The sequence below is a fragment of the Pleurodeles waltl genome, chromosome 8, assembly GCF_031143425.1.
Source record: "Pleurodeles waltl isolate 20211129_DDA chromosome 8, aPleWal1.hap1.20221129, whole genome shotgun sequence".
NCBI lineage: Eukaryota > Metazoa > Chordata > Amphibia > Caudata > Salamandridae > Pleurodeles > Pleurodeles waltl.
In genome coordinates, this window is record NC_090447.1 from 532,665,091 (window position 1) to 532,683,925 (window position 18,835).

Below are 18,835 nucleotides of genomic sequence, written 5' to 3' on the forward strand. Positions count from 1 at the left end.
ACTTTGTGACTGGCCTGCACTCCCTTGCCAGTGGCGTCTGAACAACTTCATCAATGGCATTGTACGTTGTGACAGTGTGGTGTTTTCACTGTGTTAATGTATTTGTGTACAAATACTTTATTGTTACTGTGTGTGTGTGTAGAAATACTTCACACATTGCCTCTGAAATAAGCCTTACTGCTTGTGCCAAGCTACCAAGGGGGTGAGCAGGGTTTATCTTAGCTGGGTGGCTCCCTTACTCTGGCTAGAGCGAGGGTCTCTACTTGGATAGAGTGCAAACCACTGCTAACTAGGGACCCCATTTCTAACAGAGGTTATTTAGACAATGTCAACAAGTTCATGTAATTTAAAAAAGTGAATATTGTATATTCAATCATACTATTTAATAAAGCACCTGCATTGATTTACCCAGACTTCCTTATTTTTGACAGTCACATTAGCTGATAGTGGAAAAATGAATCCAGGCACTCATTTAGTCCCGGAAAGCAGAATGGAAACAAAATCATGATCTTCCGTACAATACAACCAATGGTGCAGGCTGTATTAAGGCAGTCCTTTAAGTAAATAAGGGCCATATGTACGAACACATTTTCCCATGAACACAGAATGGGCAAAACTGCTTGCTACATCTGGCCCTAAATTACAACACACAAAGAAAGAAATATGGAAAAAAAAAATACATGTAAAATGTATTTGCACAATTCACAGGTTTTGTGGGTCGCAGCAAAATGTATTGCTGGCTGACATCACAAAATACATAAGAACGATTGTAGGATGGGACGCATGCTCATAAGATCCATTACAGGAATGCAGAAAGACAATCATCATCTTAATCAACAAAATAAAAAATATTGTTACAGGAAGTTGCTTTCTCCATATGTATTACACCTGAAAAGATAAAAGACTTCTACCTGTATTTCAAATAGTGAGAGCATTTTACAACTCTCGATGAAAGACTGATGTTATGATATATACTTACTCGCCCATTGCTGACAACGGCCATCTGACCAGGAAGTATTTTTAGAACCTCACGGCAGAACAGTTGGTGGGTGCGGATTAGGTCAACTCCTATGGTGTTGTATTTTTTTTCAAAGGCATCAGCGTTCATTTCCTAAAAAGCAACAAAGCATGAAGTTAATTTGTAATAAAAGAAGTATATAGTGAAAGAGCAGATTTGTAGAGAAAGTTGCTCTATACAGCATCTTTCTCACAGACTGTCACTCTATGAAAATTTCATGTCAGTGCTAAAAACCCAGAACACTTTCAATGCAAGCAAATATGTGGTGAATCTATGTCAACCCTCTCACAACATTTAAGCAAATATGTAACACGTCCCAGGCAGAGAAAAGTAATCTAGAACTGTAGAAAGGTAGGCGAATCATGAGGAGAGCAACTTGTTGGGTGTGCTGAAGTTCAGAGTAACTTAGCCCATCGAAGCTTTAACCATGGCCTGCTGCCATCTCAACAAAATGTCAATCAGAAAAAAACATAATTCGATGAGACCCAAGGGAGGAGATCCTATATTTGGCTAACTTTTGGTAGTCAGTGAGTGCCGTTATAAATCGGACTTTAGAAATTGTTGCTACATTGCATAATATTGTTTTAAGATGTGTCCTGTTGTATATATAGGTGGAATAAGTGCTTTAAATGTGCCGGTACTGTCCGGTACTGAGTACCGGCACTTTTTTATTTTGAGAGGGAGAGTACCTGCACTTCTCAAGAAAAATGCAATACTTTTAATTGGAGAGTACCGGCACTTTTCAGAAACAAGCAGGTACCCTGTTACAGAGTACCTGCACTTCTATTTTTCCATTTCAAGCACTGGGTGGAATGGTAACTAAGAATGAATGTCCTGCATCTTGTTTGGTGATCTGGTTCCAGTACAAATTAAACATGGTGCAACATGAACTCCTCTGTGAAATGCTTCAGAAAAGACAACTATTACGGAAGTCTGCAGCAAAGAAAGAGCATGAACAAAGGTGAAAGCGACCCCTGGGCATCACTTACAATTTGTGATCGCGATAATACACTGATCCACTTCAGGAACTTGATGGAGGGTCTTTAACAGAAATAGCTTCTGTCTAAACTATTTTCATGAGATTATGCATGCTGCTTGCATTTGCTGGAACAACACTGGATTCCCAGCTCATTCACAAACTCCTCACTTATCCATATTAGGAAAAAAAACATCGACTGCGGGTATTCAGTTTAACGTCACATGGTGACATCACTACTTTCTGCCTTGATAACCTCATTGGTTTAAGACTTGATACCTGCTGTCCATCATTGTCATTTTTACAACTGTCAGTAAAATATTGTTTGTTTAACACGATCAAATGCTATTCTTTTAATCATTGCATTGCCTGGTGCCACTTTATGTTTGGAATTAATAGAAATGACACTAGCAGAATTGTGAGGCTAGTAATTGTTCCCTGACTCTTGGTAGTTTGGGGAGGTGCAGAAAAACATGAACCTGACTAGGGTTGGATTTACATAGATGAGATTTTTTGTTTTCATAAATAGGGCGGTGGGGAATCTTACAGTAAGGGTACTGTACTGTGGGCTTGTGCCTTGGAGGAAAGGGATCTGGCTTTATATTATTTGTAGTGCTCTGGGGTAGTAGTGCAGGGAGGAGGGGGATGTTGGGGGGGGGGGGGGGAAGAAATACAAGATGACCTCAATGGTAAAGATGTAAAGCAAAGGCCAGCTGAAAAGATATATCAAGCACTGCTGACAGGAGAGGAGTGAGACAGTGGTTACACAGGGGAGGTAATGTAAGAATCGCTCAGATGTAGCAGCCTTGAGCCCAAACATGGATAATGAGCAGGCAGTTACAGCTGCTATGCATGGAAGCTCAGTTGAAATGGTAGGTTTCAGATTCAGTTCAATCAATCAGGCAATCAAACATTTATAGAGCGCTGCAAATCACCTGTGAGGTTCTTCAGGTGCTGGAGCTGTTTGCTGCTGCGTGGAGGAATGATCATTCGAACATCCAGGTGTTTAGTTCTTTTCTGAATTGCTGGAGTGATGGTGTGGTCCTGAGGGGATGGGGGAAGTTGTTCCAAGACTTGGCTCCCAGGAACACGAAGGGGCGTCCTCCGCTGTTGGCTCAACGGATCAATGGGATGTCTGCGAGGGAGAGGGAAGCTAATCAGAGGTGTCTGGTGGAAGGTCAGGCGTTTGTTGATGTATACTGGTCCTTCGTTGTGAGGGCCTTGTAGGCGTGGGTCAGCATCTTGACTCGACATCTCTTCTGAATCAGGAACCAGTGTAGTTTTGTTGAGATGGGGTGTGACGTGGGTCCCAATGGGGAGGTTGAGTACAAGTCTTGCCGCAGGTGAATTAAAAAAATGTGTACATAAAGTGGGCACAACAGCAATGCTCAGATGACCATTTTTCACTAGGAGTACTTTAATAATGGTCACCATCCTCCCAGAAATACAAAAAATATTAAATATGTTGATTCACTGCATTTATTTCAAGACCCAGGTGATAGAAACGTTATGGTCTCTCAGAAAACTCACAGATATCAAAACTGAAGGTTGTTAGCTGCTAAATTAAACCCAGCAACTGTGCCTTATACTTAACATGGGAGGGGGTGTACATTTGTTATATGCAGCTAGTGCGTGAATGTTTTGGTAACAGGTTCTGCAGTCGTGGGAAGGCTGAGGCCCAGAATGAGCAAGTTTACGACATCTCGGCACAATACCCACCACCACAGTGCAGGTCAAAGCCTACAGGAGGTTTTAGGCATGGGATGAGTGAAGGAGAAACATACACCACAACATAGTGTAGCAAAGACTGATGTCAAGCGTTGGTGTGGTTCTCTAGGTCAGTTCATGTCATGTGTCATTATGAAACAAATCGGCATGCCTAGGCATGCTTAGGCATGAGGGCATCATGCACTCACTATTTTTGACAAAGTCTTTGCTGGGGTAACCACACCTGGATGAATCTTAGGCTCTGTGACAGCTTTTACTTTGAAACAACTAGATAAAGTTAAGTGGTATTAACTTCTCACTTTGTGTCACCAGACAATAACTGGAGGGTACCACTAGAGGATAACCATTATAGCAGCTTATGGGGCATTTTAATAAATAAATCACGTTTAAGCACTCTCTGCGAAATGTGGGCCGTATTGCAACGGTGTCCTGGTAATTTTCCACGTCACATGCTTCCATGAGGATATGTACTTCCTCAAGTAATATGTAAATTTGAAGTATATACATTGGTTTATTAATCTAAATGTAATAAGAAGACGATGCAACTTGCAATCTCTTTTATTAGAAAATACTAGGAAAGAATGAACTGTGGGGCATGGAAGGATTGGCCATTTATTACATTGAACATTTTCTCGGGGGGAGGGAGGGGAGATGGGGCAGAGGCCATTGGAGGCTGGTCTTTAAAGGTTGACGGCCATTGTCTCTGTCTCCAGGTCACTGTGGTTTATGGCAGCAGGCACAAGAGAAATACAGAGACCGACAGACTGTAGATAATATGTTCAGGACAGACTGTAAACAGTAGCTCCCAAAAGCAACATCTAGTGAGCAGAAGATGTAGATTTTTAGAACTTAAAATAGTTTGGCCAACCAAGAGTCAAAGATTTTTTAAATGTACAGTTGTGGATAACAAATAATATGTTTATTCTAATGATTTTTATGACGACTGTATGCAATGATGATGTTGCACTTAAAATAATTTAATTGAGAGGTTTAAAAGAGAGATCATTAACGTAGTTTATTTATGCTACATTTTCTGCTGTGGCATAATTTTATTAAGATGGATGCAGTTTCTAATGTTTTGCTCATCCTGCTCATTCTTCCTCCCAATCAATGCCCCCCCAGAGTCTTATCTACTTAGTTTTCAGGGAGCACAGACCACTGTGATTCAGCAGATTACTTAATTTAAGAGAGAAAGCATGAATTGTGAATGCAACTTTTCATTGAGTTCCTGATTCAGAAGGACGCTTCTGCTGGACGTTCCTGTGATGCAAGCTGCCTTGCACATTAGTGTACGTGTCTTTGCTTGAGAATGTTTCATATTATGCTTTACATTTCCAGACAACTGTTGCTGTGGAAGCTAATTGAAGATTTCCGCTACCTTCGAAATGGATTAACGCTATAATAATTTTAATGATGATCTTGATTCTGATTTGTCCAATGCGTGTTATCGCTAGTTGTGTATTCTATACACTATTAGTGAGCATTAAGGGTTTGGTATTTTTTGATGCCGAATGTTAAGTCACACATTTATCTGTTAAGCTCTCACAACCTGCAACTTGTGTGGTGATCATTTAGGGTGCTGCACTGAGCATGCTTCAGCGAGGTGTTTGGCTTCGGGAGTTTACTGAGGTTTCACATATTCTTATCAAGTGGGTTCCTCGATGTAATACGATGGTCGTTGTGTCGTGGAGTATATACATTAACTGGCTTGTTGAAATACTCATGAACACTGTTTTTGCTTTGAATTCTTTGATTTGTTTGATGTGCGCTCATGCATCTTTTGTTTGTTTTCCCTCCTTGGCCTCCTGTTATGTTGAGTGTTCTTTATATTTTGCGAAATACGCAGCTGAACCCCTGAAGAAAGGACACAGTCCCGTAATGCATTGGGCTACTTGTACTTTATATAACTGAGCTGATCAGTGGAACTACAGACTCTGTACATCACAACAGATGTTTTGTGAACCACTTTCTAAAACGTGAACATTGTTAAAGTGATGCAACTGATATCATCAATAAATAACGTGTTTACTGAGAGATACTGTGTTCAACTTGTATATAACTAGTCGTTTTACGCTGTGCATAGAGGTTTCTCACCACTTGGGTGGCTGGTACATTATTATCGCTAGTCACGCCATCCTGAATTTGAAGTTTTGCGCATTGCTTATGCGTAAGTTGTGTATAAAAACTCCTGGTTTTGGGGGTAAGGGATGAGACTTTCCCTTTTCTACTAGAGATGTTGTTGGTTTCCTTTGTGATTCTGACAGTTAAACCTTAGAGAGACTTTTGTCCGCTTTCCTCACTTGGCTCTGTCCATTTAGAAAGAGATTTCCCAATTCCTGCTGTCTATTCCAATTATGATTTTTGCTGCTTATTGGAACTTGATTTAATTCTGATTTCAGGCAATGTATTCTGTATCTAAGCCTTCCTGGCACTTTCTGCTTTTCTCTGTACTGCTTTATCTGAGACTCTTGTAATAAAACTCTTAACTTTTTATCAATCTAGAACTTAGCTTTTGAGGGTTCCTGGTTCTTATTTGATTTACTCTGCTAAATTGGTAGGCCTGCTTCTGAGAAGGGTGGTGACTCTTATCAGTAGATCAAGGGGACATAAGCCAAGCTGCTGGAGGAAACTTTTGGGGTGACTGAAAGTTTGAGGCTTGCTGACATATAGGGGTTTGGCTCCCACACAAGGACTCCTGATGGCTCTGAATCCCCACACAATAATGTTTGGTGAACGTGTGTGGTGTTGACCATGTGGTAGCTGTACATATGTCTGCAATGGACATATTCCCTAAGAAATACGCTGAGCCTTGGCATAACATGTGGAGCAATCTAAAAGTTTATCTAGCACCACCTCCTTTGGAAACAGTGTTTCCTTAGTGAGGTTTTATGAAAGTAACAAAGAATTGTTTGGTTTAGTATATGGACTTTTCTGTTAATATAGTACATTAACGCTATCCTGACATCAAGTGTAGATAAGGCCCACTCTCAAGGGTGTGGAATTCCTATAGCCCGACTCCCAGGACATATTGTTTGGGGTCAAAGGCAACAAGTTTTCATCTTTATTTTGTCGTTGGAACAAGTAAACCAACCCCCTGCAGCACAAACCCTTTGGCTGACAATTTACCCTTCCACATTATGAATCAGTGAAGGGCATTGTCTGTAGTTAAGGTAATCTATTTGTTTACATGTGTTTATGCTGTTCAAACTTGTATTAATGATTCATTAATGAAAAGCCTTTATTATTAGAGTGAGCACTGTAAGGAAATGCTGAAAGCTCAGACTGCTCTGCTGACAGTGCTCCAAGTACAAACATCTGTACACACATTTGCAAAGTTTAATAGTATGAAGCTACGTATAATTCTTCCAGAATGTTCTCTGATTAGATGCAAATATTTACAGAAGCTTGAGAGCAAGATTGAGGAGTCTTTGCTTTCAATTTAAATGTTCCCAAAAAATGCAACTAGGAAAATAAACGTTCTTCTTGTACATTTTGGATAATTATGGCATTGAACCAATAATACCACGCATGATGGATTGATTTCTGATAATGGTTGGTACTCCTATGGGAGGGGATGTTTTGGAGATATCTGAAAGGAGTCTAACAGCTTGCTTTATTTGGTTATTTGTTTGAGGGCCCCCCTCAGGATTTTTGGATTGTTGATTTCTTGATTTTTGGATTTTGAAGGGCCACTGGGCAGTATAAAGTAATTTGTTTGTAATGCAAGTCTTTAAAAAAATGGATTTGGAATACAGTCAAGAGTGACAAATGTAAAATGAGAATTTGAAAAAATATAGAAATCTGTAAAATTGATTATTATGTAATGAAGTCATTAATAGTTCCGATCCCCGCTATACAGGAAGGGATGGTTTGGAAAACTAAAAACAAAAAGTACAAGTTACTTACCTTTGGTAACAAAATATCTGGTAGAGACATATTCTAGTTGCAGATTCCTTACCTTAGAATTTTCCCCCATGCGTCAGACTGTATCCGGAGATTTTTCTTCGAGCAATACCCTTGCGCGTCGGTAGGTGGCGTCGGTCGACGTGGTTGCTGTGATGACGTCGGGAGTAGTACATAGACGCCGCCCTCGCGCAGTGACGTCAGTTTCTTTTAACGACTTTCCACGCCAGAGCGCAGAGCCGCTAAGAACACTGAAATTGGTGCGCCAGAGCTAAGGACCTGAAAGAGGGAATCCCTGTCCCTAGAAATCAGTTTGCAAGCGGGGAGGATGGGTGGGCGGTAACGAATCTGCAACTAGAATATGTCTCTACCAGATATTTCATTACCGAAGGTAAGTAGCTTGTACATCTGATACAGACTTTTAGTTGCAGATTCCTTACCTTAGAATAGATACCCAAGCAATGCCATTCTCGGTGGTGGGCTGCGAACCAAGATCACACTAGAAAGTCCTGCAGGAACCAACGACCAAAGTAGCCATCTCGACAGACCTGACTATTCAGGCAGTGATGCTTAGCAAACGTGTGCAGGGATGTCCACGTAGCTGCCTGAAAGATATCCAGGACAGGAACTCTGCGTGCTAACGCAGTGGATGCAGCATTTGCTCTGGTAGAATGAGCCCGCAAGCCTTCAGGACGTTGCTATTTAGCCAAAGCGTAGCACATTTTGATGCAAAGAAACACCCATCTACAGATGGGACACTTTTGCACCGCCTTCTCTTTCTTCGCACCCACATAGCCAACAAAGAGTTGATCGTCCACCCGGAAATCTTTAGTACAATTGAGGTAGAACACCAACGCTCTTTTTGAGTCCAGACGGTAGAGTATCTCCTCTTCATGGGAAGGATGTGGGGGTGCGTAGAAGGTAGGCAAAGTGATGGACTGGCCTACATGAAATGGTGTAACCACCTTAGGATGGAAGGACGCTCTAGTGCATAACACCACTTTGCCAGGGTGTACAGACAAGTATGGAGGCTTTGAAGAAAGGACCTGAAGCTCACTCACCCTGCGAGCAGAGGTGATAGCGATGAGAAAGACCGTTTTGAATGTAAGGAGCCGCAAGGGACAATTATGCATTGGCGAAAAGGGAGTACACATCAAGTAAGTAAGTACATGATTAAGATCCCACTGAGGCATGATGAAGGGAGTGGGAGGACATAAGTGGGTGAGCCCTTTTAAGAACCTACTCACAATGGGAGATTTAAAGGGTGAGGGCTGATCCGGAAGCCTAAGAAAGGTAGAAATGGCAGACAAATGCCCTTTAAGGGTGCCCAATGCAGAGCCCTGCTGGGCTAAAGAAAGAATGAACAGAAGAACCTCTGAAAAAGGGGCAGAAAGGGGGTCAACAGATTTGTTGGTACACCATGCCACAAATTTATTCCAACGACAGGTTTATACAGTGTTAGTCGATGGACGCCTGGCTGCCAAGATAACATTACAGACTTCGGGTGGAAGGGCAAATGCCGTCAACTGTTGCCGCTCAATCTCCACGCATGAAGGCAGAGGTAGGACAGGTTTGGGTGGAGAACCATCACCTGCTGCTGCGACAGACGATCTGCCCGAAGAGGCAGTCTGAGTGGAGGATCGATGAACATGCTCAATAACTCTGGATACCACACTCTTCGAGCCCAGTCTGGAGCCACCAAGATAACTTGGGCCCGGTCGTTCTTGATTTTCTTGAGAACTCTGGGCAGAAGAGGGATAGGCGGGAAGGCGTAAAGGAGGCCAGAGCTCCACTCGAGATGAAAAGCGTCTCCGAGGTAGTGCCGCCTAGGAAACTCCAACGCGCAAAGTAGCTGACATTGTGCGTTCTCTGCGGAGGCGAACAGATCTAACCGAGGCTCTCCCCACTTGAGAAAGAGACCTTGAACCACCTCCGGATGGAGACGTCATTTGTGATCGCCAGTGCATCAGCAGCTTAGTTCGTCTGCTCTGGCGTTTGAGAGAGCCCGCCAGATGTTGAACCTTCAGGGTAATGCCCTGATATTCCAGCCATGTCCAGAGGCCTAGTGCCTCCTGATAAAGGGTCCAGGACCCTACCACACCTTGTTTGTTGGAGTACCACATGGCGGTAGTGTTGTCGGTGAACACCTGCACCACTTTCGCTTTGAGAGAGGGAAGGAATGCTTTCAACGCAAGCCTGAGCCTGGATCAGCAGCATATTTATGTGGACTCCCGACTCCGCCGGAGACCAGAGGCCTCTGATCTCCGCCTCTCCCATGTGGCCGCCCCACCCCAGAAGTGACGCATCTGTCACTATAGAGAGATCTGGTTGGGGAAGGGAGAGGGATCTGCTGTTGACCCAATCAGGATTCAAAAGCCACAAGTGCAAGTCTTTCGCAGTCCCCTCCGAGATCTGGACCATGTCGGAGAGATTTCCCTGATGCTGCATCCACTGGAACTTCAGGTCCCACTGCAGAGCCCGCATATGCCACCTGGCATGTGTTACTAGCAGGATGCAGAAGGCCATGAAGCCCAGCAGCTTCAGAGTCAGTCTCACCGAAACCCAAGACCAAGGCTGAAAGATCGTAATCATAGCCTGAATGTCTTGGACTCGCTTTTCGGGAGGATAAGCACGAAACTGCACTGTGTCCAGAACAGCTCCAATGAAAGGGAGCATGTGAGAGGGAGTCAGGTGTGACTTTGGCATATTTATAGAGAACCCCAGCTGATGCAGGAGGTCCACCGTAGTCTGAAGGGGGGAGGCAACTGTCAGGGGCGAAGGCACCTTCAACAGCCAGTCTTCTAGGTAGGGGAAGACTGAGACCCCTAACCTGCGCAGATGAGCTGCAACCACCGCCATCACTTTTGTGAAAACCCGAGGGGTGCTGGTAAGACCGAAAGGGAGCACAGTAAACTGAAAGTGCTCGTGACCTACCACGAATCGTAGGTAACGTCTGTGGGCAGGCAGGATGGGTATGTGGAAATAAGCGTCCTGCAAGTCCAATGCTACCATCCAGTCTCAGAACCTGAGCCTGGGTGAGCATTGTGAACTTCTCCTTCTTGAGGAAGTAGTTCAGGTTTCCGAAGATCTAGGATAGGACGTAAGCCCATGTCCTTCTTTGGTATCAGAAAGTAGCGGGAATAACAACCACAACCTACTTCTAGCACAGGGACCCTTTCTATAGCTCCCTTGGCCAAGAGAGCCGCGACTTCCTGGTGGAGAAGCACCAAATGATCCTCCGGAAGATAATGGAAGGATGGTGGCATGTGTTGTGGTGCAGATTCGAAAGGGAGGGAGTAGCCCTTCCGAATGATCTGCAAAACCCACCAGCCTGTGGTGATATGTTACCAGTGGGGCAGGTGATGGCAGATCCTGCCACCAACTGGGCAGGAGTGAGGGGACAGACTAGGAGGGTTTGGAGGCTGCAGCGGGGGCAGAGGCGGACTGGACAGATCTCTGGTTCCCTGTCCCACGACCACGTGGGATTCCACGGCCACGCATAGGCTGTCCAGCGTGCATGGCTTGGTGGCTGGGTTGAGGGCATGACAGGGCGCCCCTTCGGTGTCCACGAAAGGGACGAGAAGCGGACTGTGGTGGGCGTGTGGCGGAGGAAAGACCAAGGGACTGAGCCGTAGCCCGGAAATCCTTGAATCTCTCCATGGCCGAGTCTGCTTTGTCTCCGAAGAGACGAGGGCCATCAAAGGGCATGTCCAGGAGTGACTGTCGGACATCCCCCGAGAAGCCAGAAGTACGTAAGGCACCGTAAGGCCACTGTCGTTGCAACCGATCTGCCCAGAGGGTCGGTCGTATCCAGCCCACAATGGATAGTGAACTTTGGCGCAACTCTCCCATCTTTCACTGCTTGGGAGACAATCGCACGGGCCTCCTCCGGTATTTGTGGCAGGACTTGCGCAACCGTATCCCACAGTGAGTGGGAATAACGGCCCAAAAGACATGCAGTGTTCACAGACCACAGTGCGAGGCTGGAGGAAGAAAATAACTTTTTACCAAATTGTTCCAGCCTCTTGGATTCCCTTTCCGGGGGTGCGGAAAGGAACGGGCCAGAAGAAGAGGATGCCTGGATTACAAGACTCTCAAGTGTAGGATGTTGGGACAGGAACTTTGGGTCGCTCGGAGCGGGCCGATGGCAGCGAGCGATAGTCCTGTTCACAGGAGCCACAGGGTTTGGACCATGTACCCAAAAGGACATCAGTGAGGGCCTCATTGAATGGGAGAAGGGGGTTCCTAAGTGGAAGCCCCAGGCTAAAGCACCTCCGTCAGGAGATTAGACCTGACCTGACTTCCACAGTAGGTAGCTCGAGACCAAGGACCTCAGCCGCCCTACTAACCACCATACTATAAGTAGCTCCCTCCGCAGTAGCCAGGCTAAGAGGAGACAGCATGCCAGCGTCAGGAGAAATATCCAATACCTGGTATTCATAAGGGTCCAGGGACCCCTCCAATTCCTCCCCGTATTCGTACCCATATGAAAATGGGTCTGAATCCGACCTCGGGCAAATAGGGCCCACTGAAGCCGATGTCGGCCGACGCCGCTCCGACTCCATGTCGTCGGGGATAAGAATTGGGTCGACATCGATAGTCGGCACTACCGACGTCGGGAGTGTCGATAATCAACCAAGCGCCGGGAAAGGTCTTGATGATGCGACTGGCGTCGGTGCGGATCCGTAGGCAACCTCTGTGGCTGGGGCCGAAGCCATCGGTGCGGAACCCGAAGGCCCCTCAGCCAAACCCCTTGGGCCCGAAGGCACCGTATCGGGGTCGGCCTGCCCAAAGATGAGGCGCATGACCTCGTAAAACTCTTAAAGTTGAGCGGGGGTAGCTCCGGCTCCAGGGTGCGCGGAGTCGACCCAGACGTAGGCGCTGAGGACGGAGGCCTAGTGCGTGGACGCTCATCCTGCGTCGCGTCGGCCGAGCGATGGGGTGAAGCCGGAGAATAATGGGACTTCTTCGACTTCTTCTTCTTCTTACCTTGACCCGAAGACTTCGAAGAAGACGAGTCGTGATGACTCCGCAACCGATCTTGAGACCTTCCTCTCAAGCAAGACCGGGACCTACGCGGAGTCAAGTGGCAGGCCCCCATTAGCTTTAGGGACCACTCCTTCAAAGCTTTCGGCTGCATGGCCCGACACTCGGAGCACGACTTCGGGTCATGGTCGCGCTCGAGGCACCACAGACAAACACGATGAGGATCCGTCATTGGACAATGTCGGTGGCAGTCCTCACAAGGCTTGAACCCAGTCTTTGGGGACATTCTCGACGCACCAAAGTCATACCAAAAAAACTTGACAAAACGGTCAAATTCGGCCCAAAAATAGCCACGGCGACGACAACGCCTGCGGAGTCGACCGATGCCACCTACGGACTCGCAAGGGTAGTGCTCGAAGAAAAATCTCCAGATCCAGTCTGATGTCTGGGGGAAAATTCCAAGGTAAGGAATCTGCAACTAGAAGTCTCTATCAGATTAATTATTTTAGTTTAAATAATCAATTTTTGCTAATTTTATTTACTTTCTTTTATCCTTTGGGCATTACCTATGACTAATGTTTTTCATATATAATGGTTTAATTTGTAAGGGGGAGTCAAAGATTTATATATTAATAGATGTATGTAGTATGGTTTCGGTTAATTAATGGAGGATAGTATTTTTTCTATGTTTGTTATTGGTAGGGTTTATCTTTAAGGAAAGGGGGGGCCTCTGTAATGTTTGTTGCTAATGAAGAAGACCGCAATGGTCGAAACGTGTTGCTGTTAAAGCAAGCTTTTGTCTGTGAACCATCTAATATTATTTGAAAGCCTATATAAAAGACTTTGGTTGTTGTCGAGTGCCAGCGGAATTTCTTTCCTATTTATATAGATATATATATTTATATAGATAGTTAACTTGCCTATAAGTCTCTGGTGTATGGTACAAGGTGAACATAGGGCTAGTAAGTTAAATGTCACTAGTGGTCTGCAGCACCTAATCTGCCATCCACTACAGTGACAGTGCAACCATGGCTATAAGCTTATCACTGTAGCCTGACTGTAGCAGTGTAAAAAGTGCAATTTGACCTGTCAAAATAAACTATATTGACATGTCAAAACCTCTTTTTAAATAGTAATAAGTTACCCTCTATGTATGCCTTATAGCCCGAAAGGCAGGGTGCTTGGTAATGTTAAGATCCTCACAGAGAGGGTAGGAATGCGAACAGGCCTACAGAGAAATACTGGGAAACAATATTTAATATTAATTCTGCTATCTCAGGGTAGGGGCCACATATAAATATGATTCAACAACTCTTTTTAATATTTATCTGAAGCTGTATTTAGAGGTCAGGTCAGATTTTTATTAAAAATAATAAAGAAAAAAAGTAACTTTTAGAAAGTTTTCTTTTCCCTGCTGAAACTCCTAAAGGCTAATTTAAATGGGCCTTTCAACTGTCACCCAGCTAGTGAATGAGTTGTGAAAACTGCTTGCAGAGCAGAGGCAAAGGCCTGGGTGCAGGGAGGTGTTTTTGTTCTTCTGGCAGGACAAGAATTTAGGTTGTGTGCAGGAACTTAATTTACTCCAAAGGGGCCTCCTCTGCCACAGACAAATATCAGACGACAGCTGGACCGGACCAAAGACAAAACAAACATAAGAGCATCCAACAGTTTAGTTTATAAGGCATCTGCCATGCGGGCTCCACACCAGTCCAAAAATGTGTCCCAGTGCCTGGCATGAATGAACTTCATGGATTTGCGGCTGGTGGGAAAGATGACATCCAGTGCTTCAGGTGGCAGATCAAATGCTCTTAAATGCCACAACTCAGTCTTCAAGGATGGAAGTGTAGGTTTGGGTAAAATACTCTGCCACCGGGCTGCACAGGAGATCCTCCTGAATTGGGAGCCTGATCAGGGTGCAGATGCTGACTCCCAGAATTCCTGGGTACCACCCTCTCTTGGCCTAACTGGGAGCCGTTAATATGACTTGGGCCTTGTCAGTGTTGATCTATTCAAAACTCAGGGCAGGAGAAAAAGGGATGGGCAGGCACAGGCGTCCAGGAGACCCATGTTCCATTTCAGCCAAACAAGTGTTTTAATTGAAATTTCAATGAACAAAACCGTTGACACTGTGCTTTCTGAACGGTGGCAAAAGGATCTAGCCAGGGTTCTCCTCCTTGCGAACGATGCCCTGTTCCACCTCAGGATGTCAGCATCATTTGTGACCCACCACAAGCAACCAACTGAGCTTACCTGCCCTTCCATTCAAAGATCCTGCCAGGGGTTCACCATGAGGGAAATGTCCTGAAGCTCCAGCCAACTTTAAAGGGGCAACCTGCTTGTTGCAGTACCACGACTGTGGTGTTGTCCTTAAGAACCTGCACCAGCACTCCTTTGATGGACGGCAGGAATCTCTTCAACACCAGAAGAATGGCATTCAACAAAGCCGTGATTCATCTGTCACGACCATCAACTCTAGGTGGGCATGGAAGAGGGTTATGTTGTTGGTCCAGTAGAGATTGAGCAGCCCCAATGCAAATATGTGCAGTTTTCCCTGAAATCCCAATAGCATCTGAAAGCTTTTATTGGTGCTGGACCCACCGAAACTTCAGATTCCATTGCAGTGCCTGCCTGTGCCACCTGGTGTACACAACAACGAGGAGGCAAGAGGCTATAAGGCCATGAGGCCTCAGAGCTGCTCCCATGAAGATCCAGGACTGAGGCTTAAACAACAGATCATAAGCTGTATATCCTGGGCTCATTGCAACAGAGGGAAGGCCCTGAGCTGCACAAAATTTAGGACAGCTCCAATTAAAGAAAAAGCCTCTGTGAAGAAGTCAGGTGCAACTTGGGTTAGTTGGTAGAGAACCACAATGAGAATTTCAGCCATGTCTGGAGCCTCCCGGTTGTCTGGAGGTGATCTAGGACTGACTGTGGCAAGCCCACCTTCAGCAGCCAGTTGTCACTGTAGGGTAAACACTGGTCTTCTCAACCTCAGAAGATGAGCGGCGACTATCGCTATCATTTTCTGTGAACACCAGAAGGTCACTAATAAGGTTGAAATTGAGCACAGCAAAATGAAAATGCTCCTGGTCTACCCTGGATCATAGATAACATCTGTAGAAATGCAGGACAGGTGTATGAGAATGCTCATCCTGCAGGTCTCCAAGGACACTATCCAGTTGCATTGGTCCAGGGCAGACAGAATCTGGGCCAACAAGACCATTTTGACTTTGCCCTTCCACAGGATGACACACAGAGGGACGAAGATGTAAGATGGGCCAAAGGCCCTCATTCCTTCATCAACAGGAGGAAATTGCAACTATAGCAACTCTCACCCATTTCCAAGTCTGAACCCCCCATCATAGCTCCTCTGCAGAGTAAAACCTGCACATCGTGCAACAAAATGAAAAGGTGCTCCCTTCAGATGCGCTCTGATGGTGGGGGAAGAAAGGGCATACTTATTGTAGAGAGCCACCTAGGCTCTCTTATATATTGCTGCCTGTTTGCACCTCGGGCATAGCCCTCCCGAGGCTATAAATAAATGGAGGATGCCGTCGTATGGAGAGCCCTCACATATCCGTCACATTTGGGACTGAGTCATCCCCTCTGCCAAAGTCGGAATCAGGCCCAATGTGTGCCATGTGTGAGTAAGGACTCCAGTTATGACTGCTGTTTTGTGGGTATAATCAATCAATCACTCTCTCTTTCTCTCTCTATCTTTCACCCTCCTTCTTTCACTTTTGTTTTCTCCTTTTTGTTTTCTTCGCTCCTCTGGGCCCTGTCCCTGGTATTTAGTGACTAAAAACAAGGAAGAGATGTAGAGAGCCACCCAGGCTTTCTTTTACTTTGTTACCTGTTGTGTGCACCTCGGGCGTAGCCCCGCCCAAGGCTAAAAATAAACGGGGAAAAAGCTGTGCTGGGCTTTTTGAGCCCCCCAATCATCCGAACACTGTGTGCATGTGCATTATTTGCTGCGTGCCAGGTTAAACGCACAAATCGCCTCACATCCTGTATCCAGCGAGGTTTCAAGGCCCTCGCAACAGTTATGCTAAACGATTTGGAGGATCCATCTCTCAGAGGTGATGGATCGCCACCCAGGGAGAACGTGCCGAATCCTGCCTCCCATATATTGGTTGTGCGCCACTAATGTCAAGCTGAAGTGGTCTAGAGGCTGTTGCTGCAAGGCAAGGTGTCTGGGAAGACTGCTGCCCCTTGTGGCCTGCACATTTCCTCCCTGATTCACATCCCCAACCTCGAAAGTACTACAGTGATTGCAGCTGAGGCTGGTGAGACTGACAGTGCTCCAGTGAAAGTTTCCTGGAACGGCCTCTGAATTTCCAAAACTGGTGAGGAAACTGTTTGGCAGGGGTAAAAAGACCCAAGGAAAGCGCTGTGGCCATACTCTTCTTTCAAGATTTCAAAACAGAATTGGATTTTTCACCGAAAAGACATGAGGAATAAAACATGCAAACTGTGATGGAAATAATACTTGCAATTTGTGTAACCACTGGCAATTGCTCATAGTAGCATCCCAATCATTGTTCTTTTGCTCAACATTCTGTCCTCTGTGGCACTGGTCAGATCCAGCAGCCACTGAGGAGAGGCTAGTGAACGAAGCAGGGCACCCTGCTAGAAAGAGAGGAGGCTGGTGGCGGGACCAACGGGCCACCTGACCTTTTACTGGCAGCCTCACACATAGAAATGGAGGCAGGGCAGGCAGGATTCCATGATGCCCGCCCTTGCCTCAGCTACTGCTTCTCACTCCAGATAATGGTTCCAGTGCCACCCAGGTAGTAGTCGTGGAGGTAGCGCAGAGCAGTCTGCACAGGGCAGTATACTAGACTACAGTAGAAGCTGCAGACTATCCACTTCTGGTTCTGGCAATGTTGGATTCTGAGGCATGCAGAACTCACATGGTATGCGGCAGCGCTGCGCCCTCCATGTACCAGAAGACCTGCTCATGTCTTCTTATTGAGGCATCCACGGCAGTGTAGGATACTTGGTGAGCCTCGAGGTGATAACATACCCTCCCAGCACTCTCATATGGCTGCTTAGAGAAAACCAACCCCAGCTATGACATAATATTAAACATCATGCAATATAGCAGACCACACCCAAAACCGGACTTCCACTGCAATGGTAAGCCTCCAGCCTGAACTTTTGGACTCTCTAGTAGGAGACTGTCTTTGTTCTAAAGGCATTTGAATGTGGATGATATACACTCTCCTCTTTCTGCAATCGCTGAGGTCATTGTTGCAAGGTGACACCTCTTGCCCCATTAAATATGTTGTCTTCTAAAGTTAAGGAAACAAAATTGTCACCCATTAAAGATTTGCCCCATTCCCAGATAGTGAAGAAACAACGAGTCCAGGGTGAGAATGGAGACCTCTCCTCTGGTCCATCGTCAGAGAAGCTAGACAAATCTTCAACAGGTTTCATATAGGAATTTCATCATGGCGCCAGGATATAAATAAAAAGGAACACAACTAGATAATAACATCCAACGTGCTGGAACTAGATAATATCAACTTGAGAACAATGTTGCGGTACATGCTCACGAGTAGGATGACATAGCTTGTAGGGTGATTGCCTTGGAAACAAAGTTTAATGATCTACCAGGAAAAATAGACAACATTGAAAATTGTTTCAGACAGAACAATGCCTGTATTCGAGGAATCCCAACAGAAGCCTCCAACGAAGACATTGAAAGTTACATAAAGGCGCTTTTCCAGCAACTTCTGCCTGATCCTGCCAAGGATGATAGCCACCTCGATCGGACGCGCAGGGTGTTCTCTGTATACCAACAAAAGCAGAATCTAGTACCAGATGTTTTACCAAGAGTTCACTATTTTAAAGGCAAAGAACAAATCCTGATGGCACTATGCTGACAGAAACCCATAGAGTTCAGAAGTGCTCTGCTCACCCTGTTTCAGTTTGTTTTCACATCATTGTTGGCACAAAGAAGATAATTCAAGGAGGCTTCTGTCCTTCTATGGCCTGAAAATATTCAGTATTGATAGGGCTTCCTATTCCATCTCCACTTTACTATCAAAGTCTTGCAACCTATAGTGCAGGGGGTTTTTGAGAGAGCTTTTGGTCCTGACCATCAAGGAGGCCTTACCGCTGGACAATGCATCCTCAACGCCTGGACAACTGCGGAGGCTTGCACACTCTGAAAACAAACAGAGCCTGCAAGGAGGGCAAGAGACCAAGACACCTGCAGG

At 45.5% G+C, this 18,835-nt stretch overlaps 1 protein-coding gene across 1 annotated transcript in view; it reads right to left on the reverse strand.

The window, feature by feature from the left end:
• UGGT2 (UDP-glucose glycoprotein glucosyltransferase 2) overlaps positions 1-18,835 on the reverse strand; it is a 1,372,316-nt gene that overhangs the window by 488,452 nt on the left and 865,029 nt on the right. The window contains exon 22 of the mRNA XM_069204567.1: positions 980-1,111. Within this exon, the coding sequence (XP_069060668.1) occupies positions 980-1,111 (132 nt within the window). The remainder of the gene's footprint in view (positions 1-979; positions 1,112-18,835) is intronic.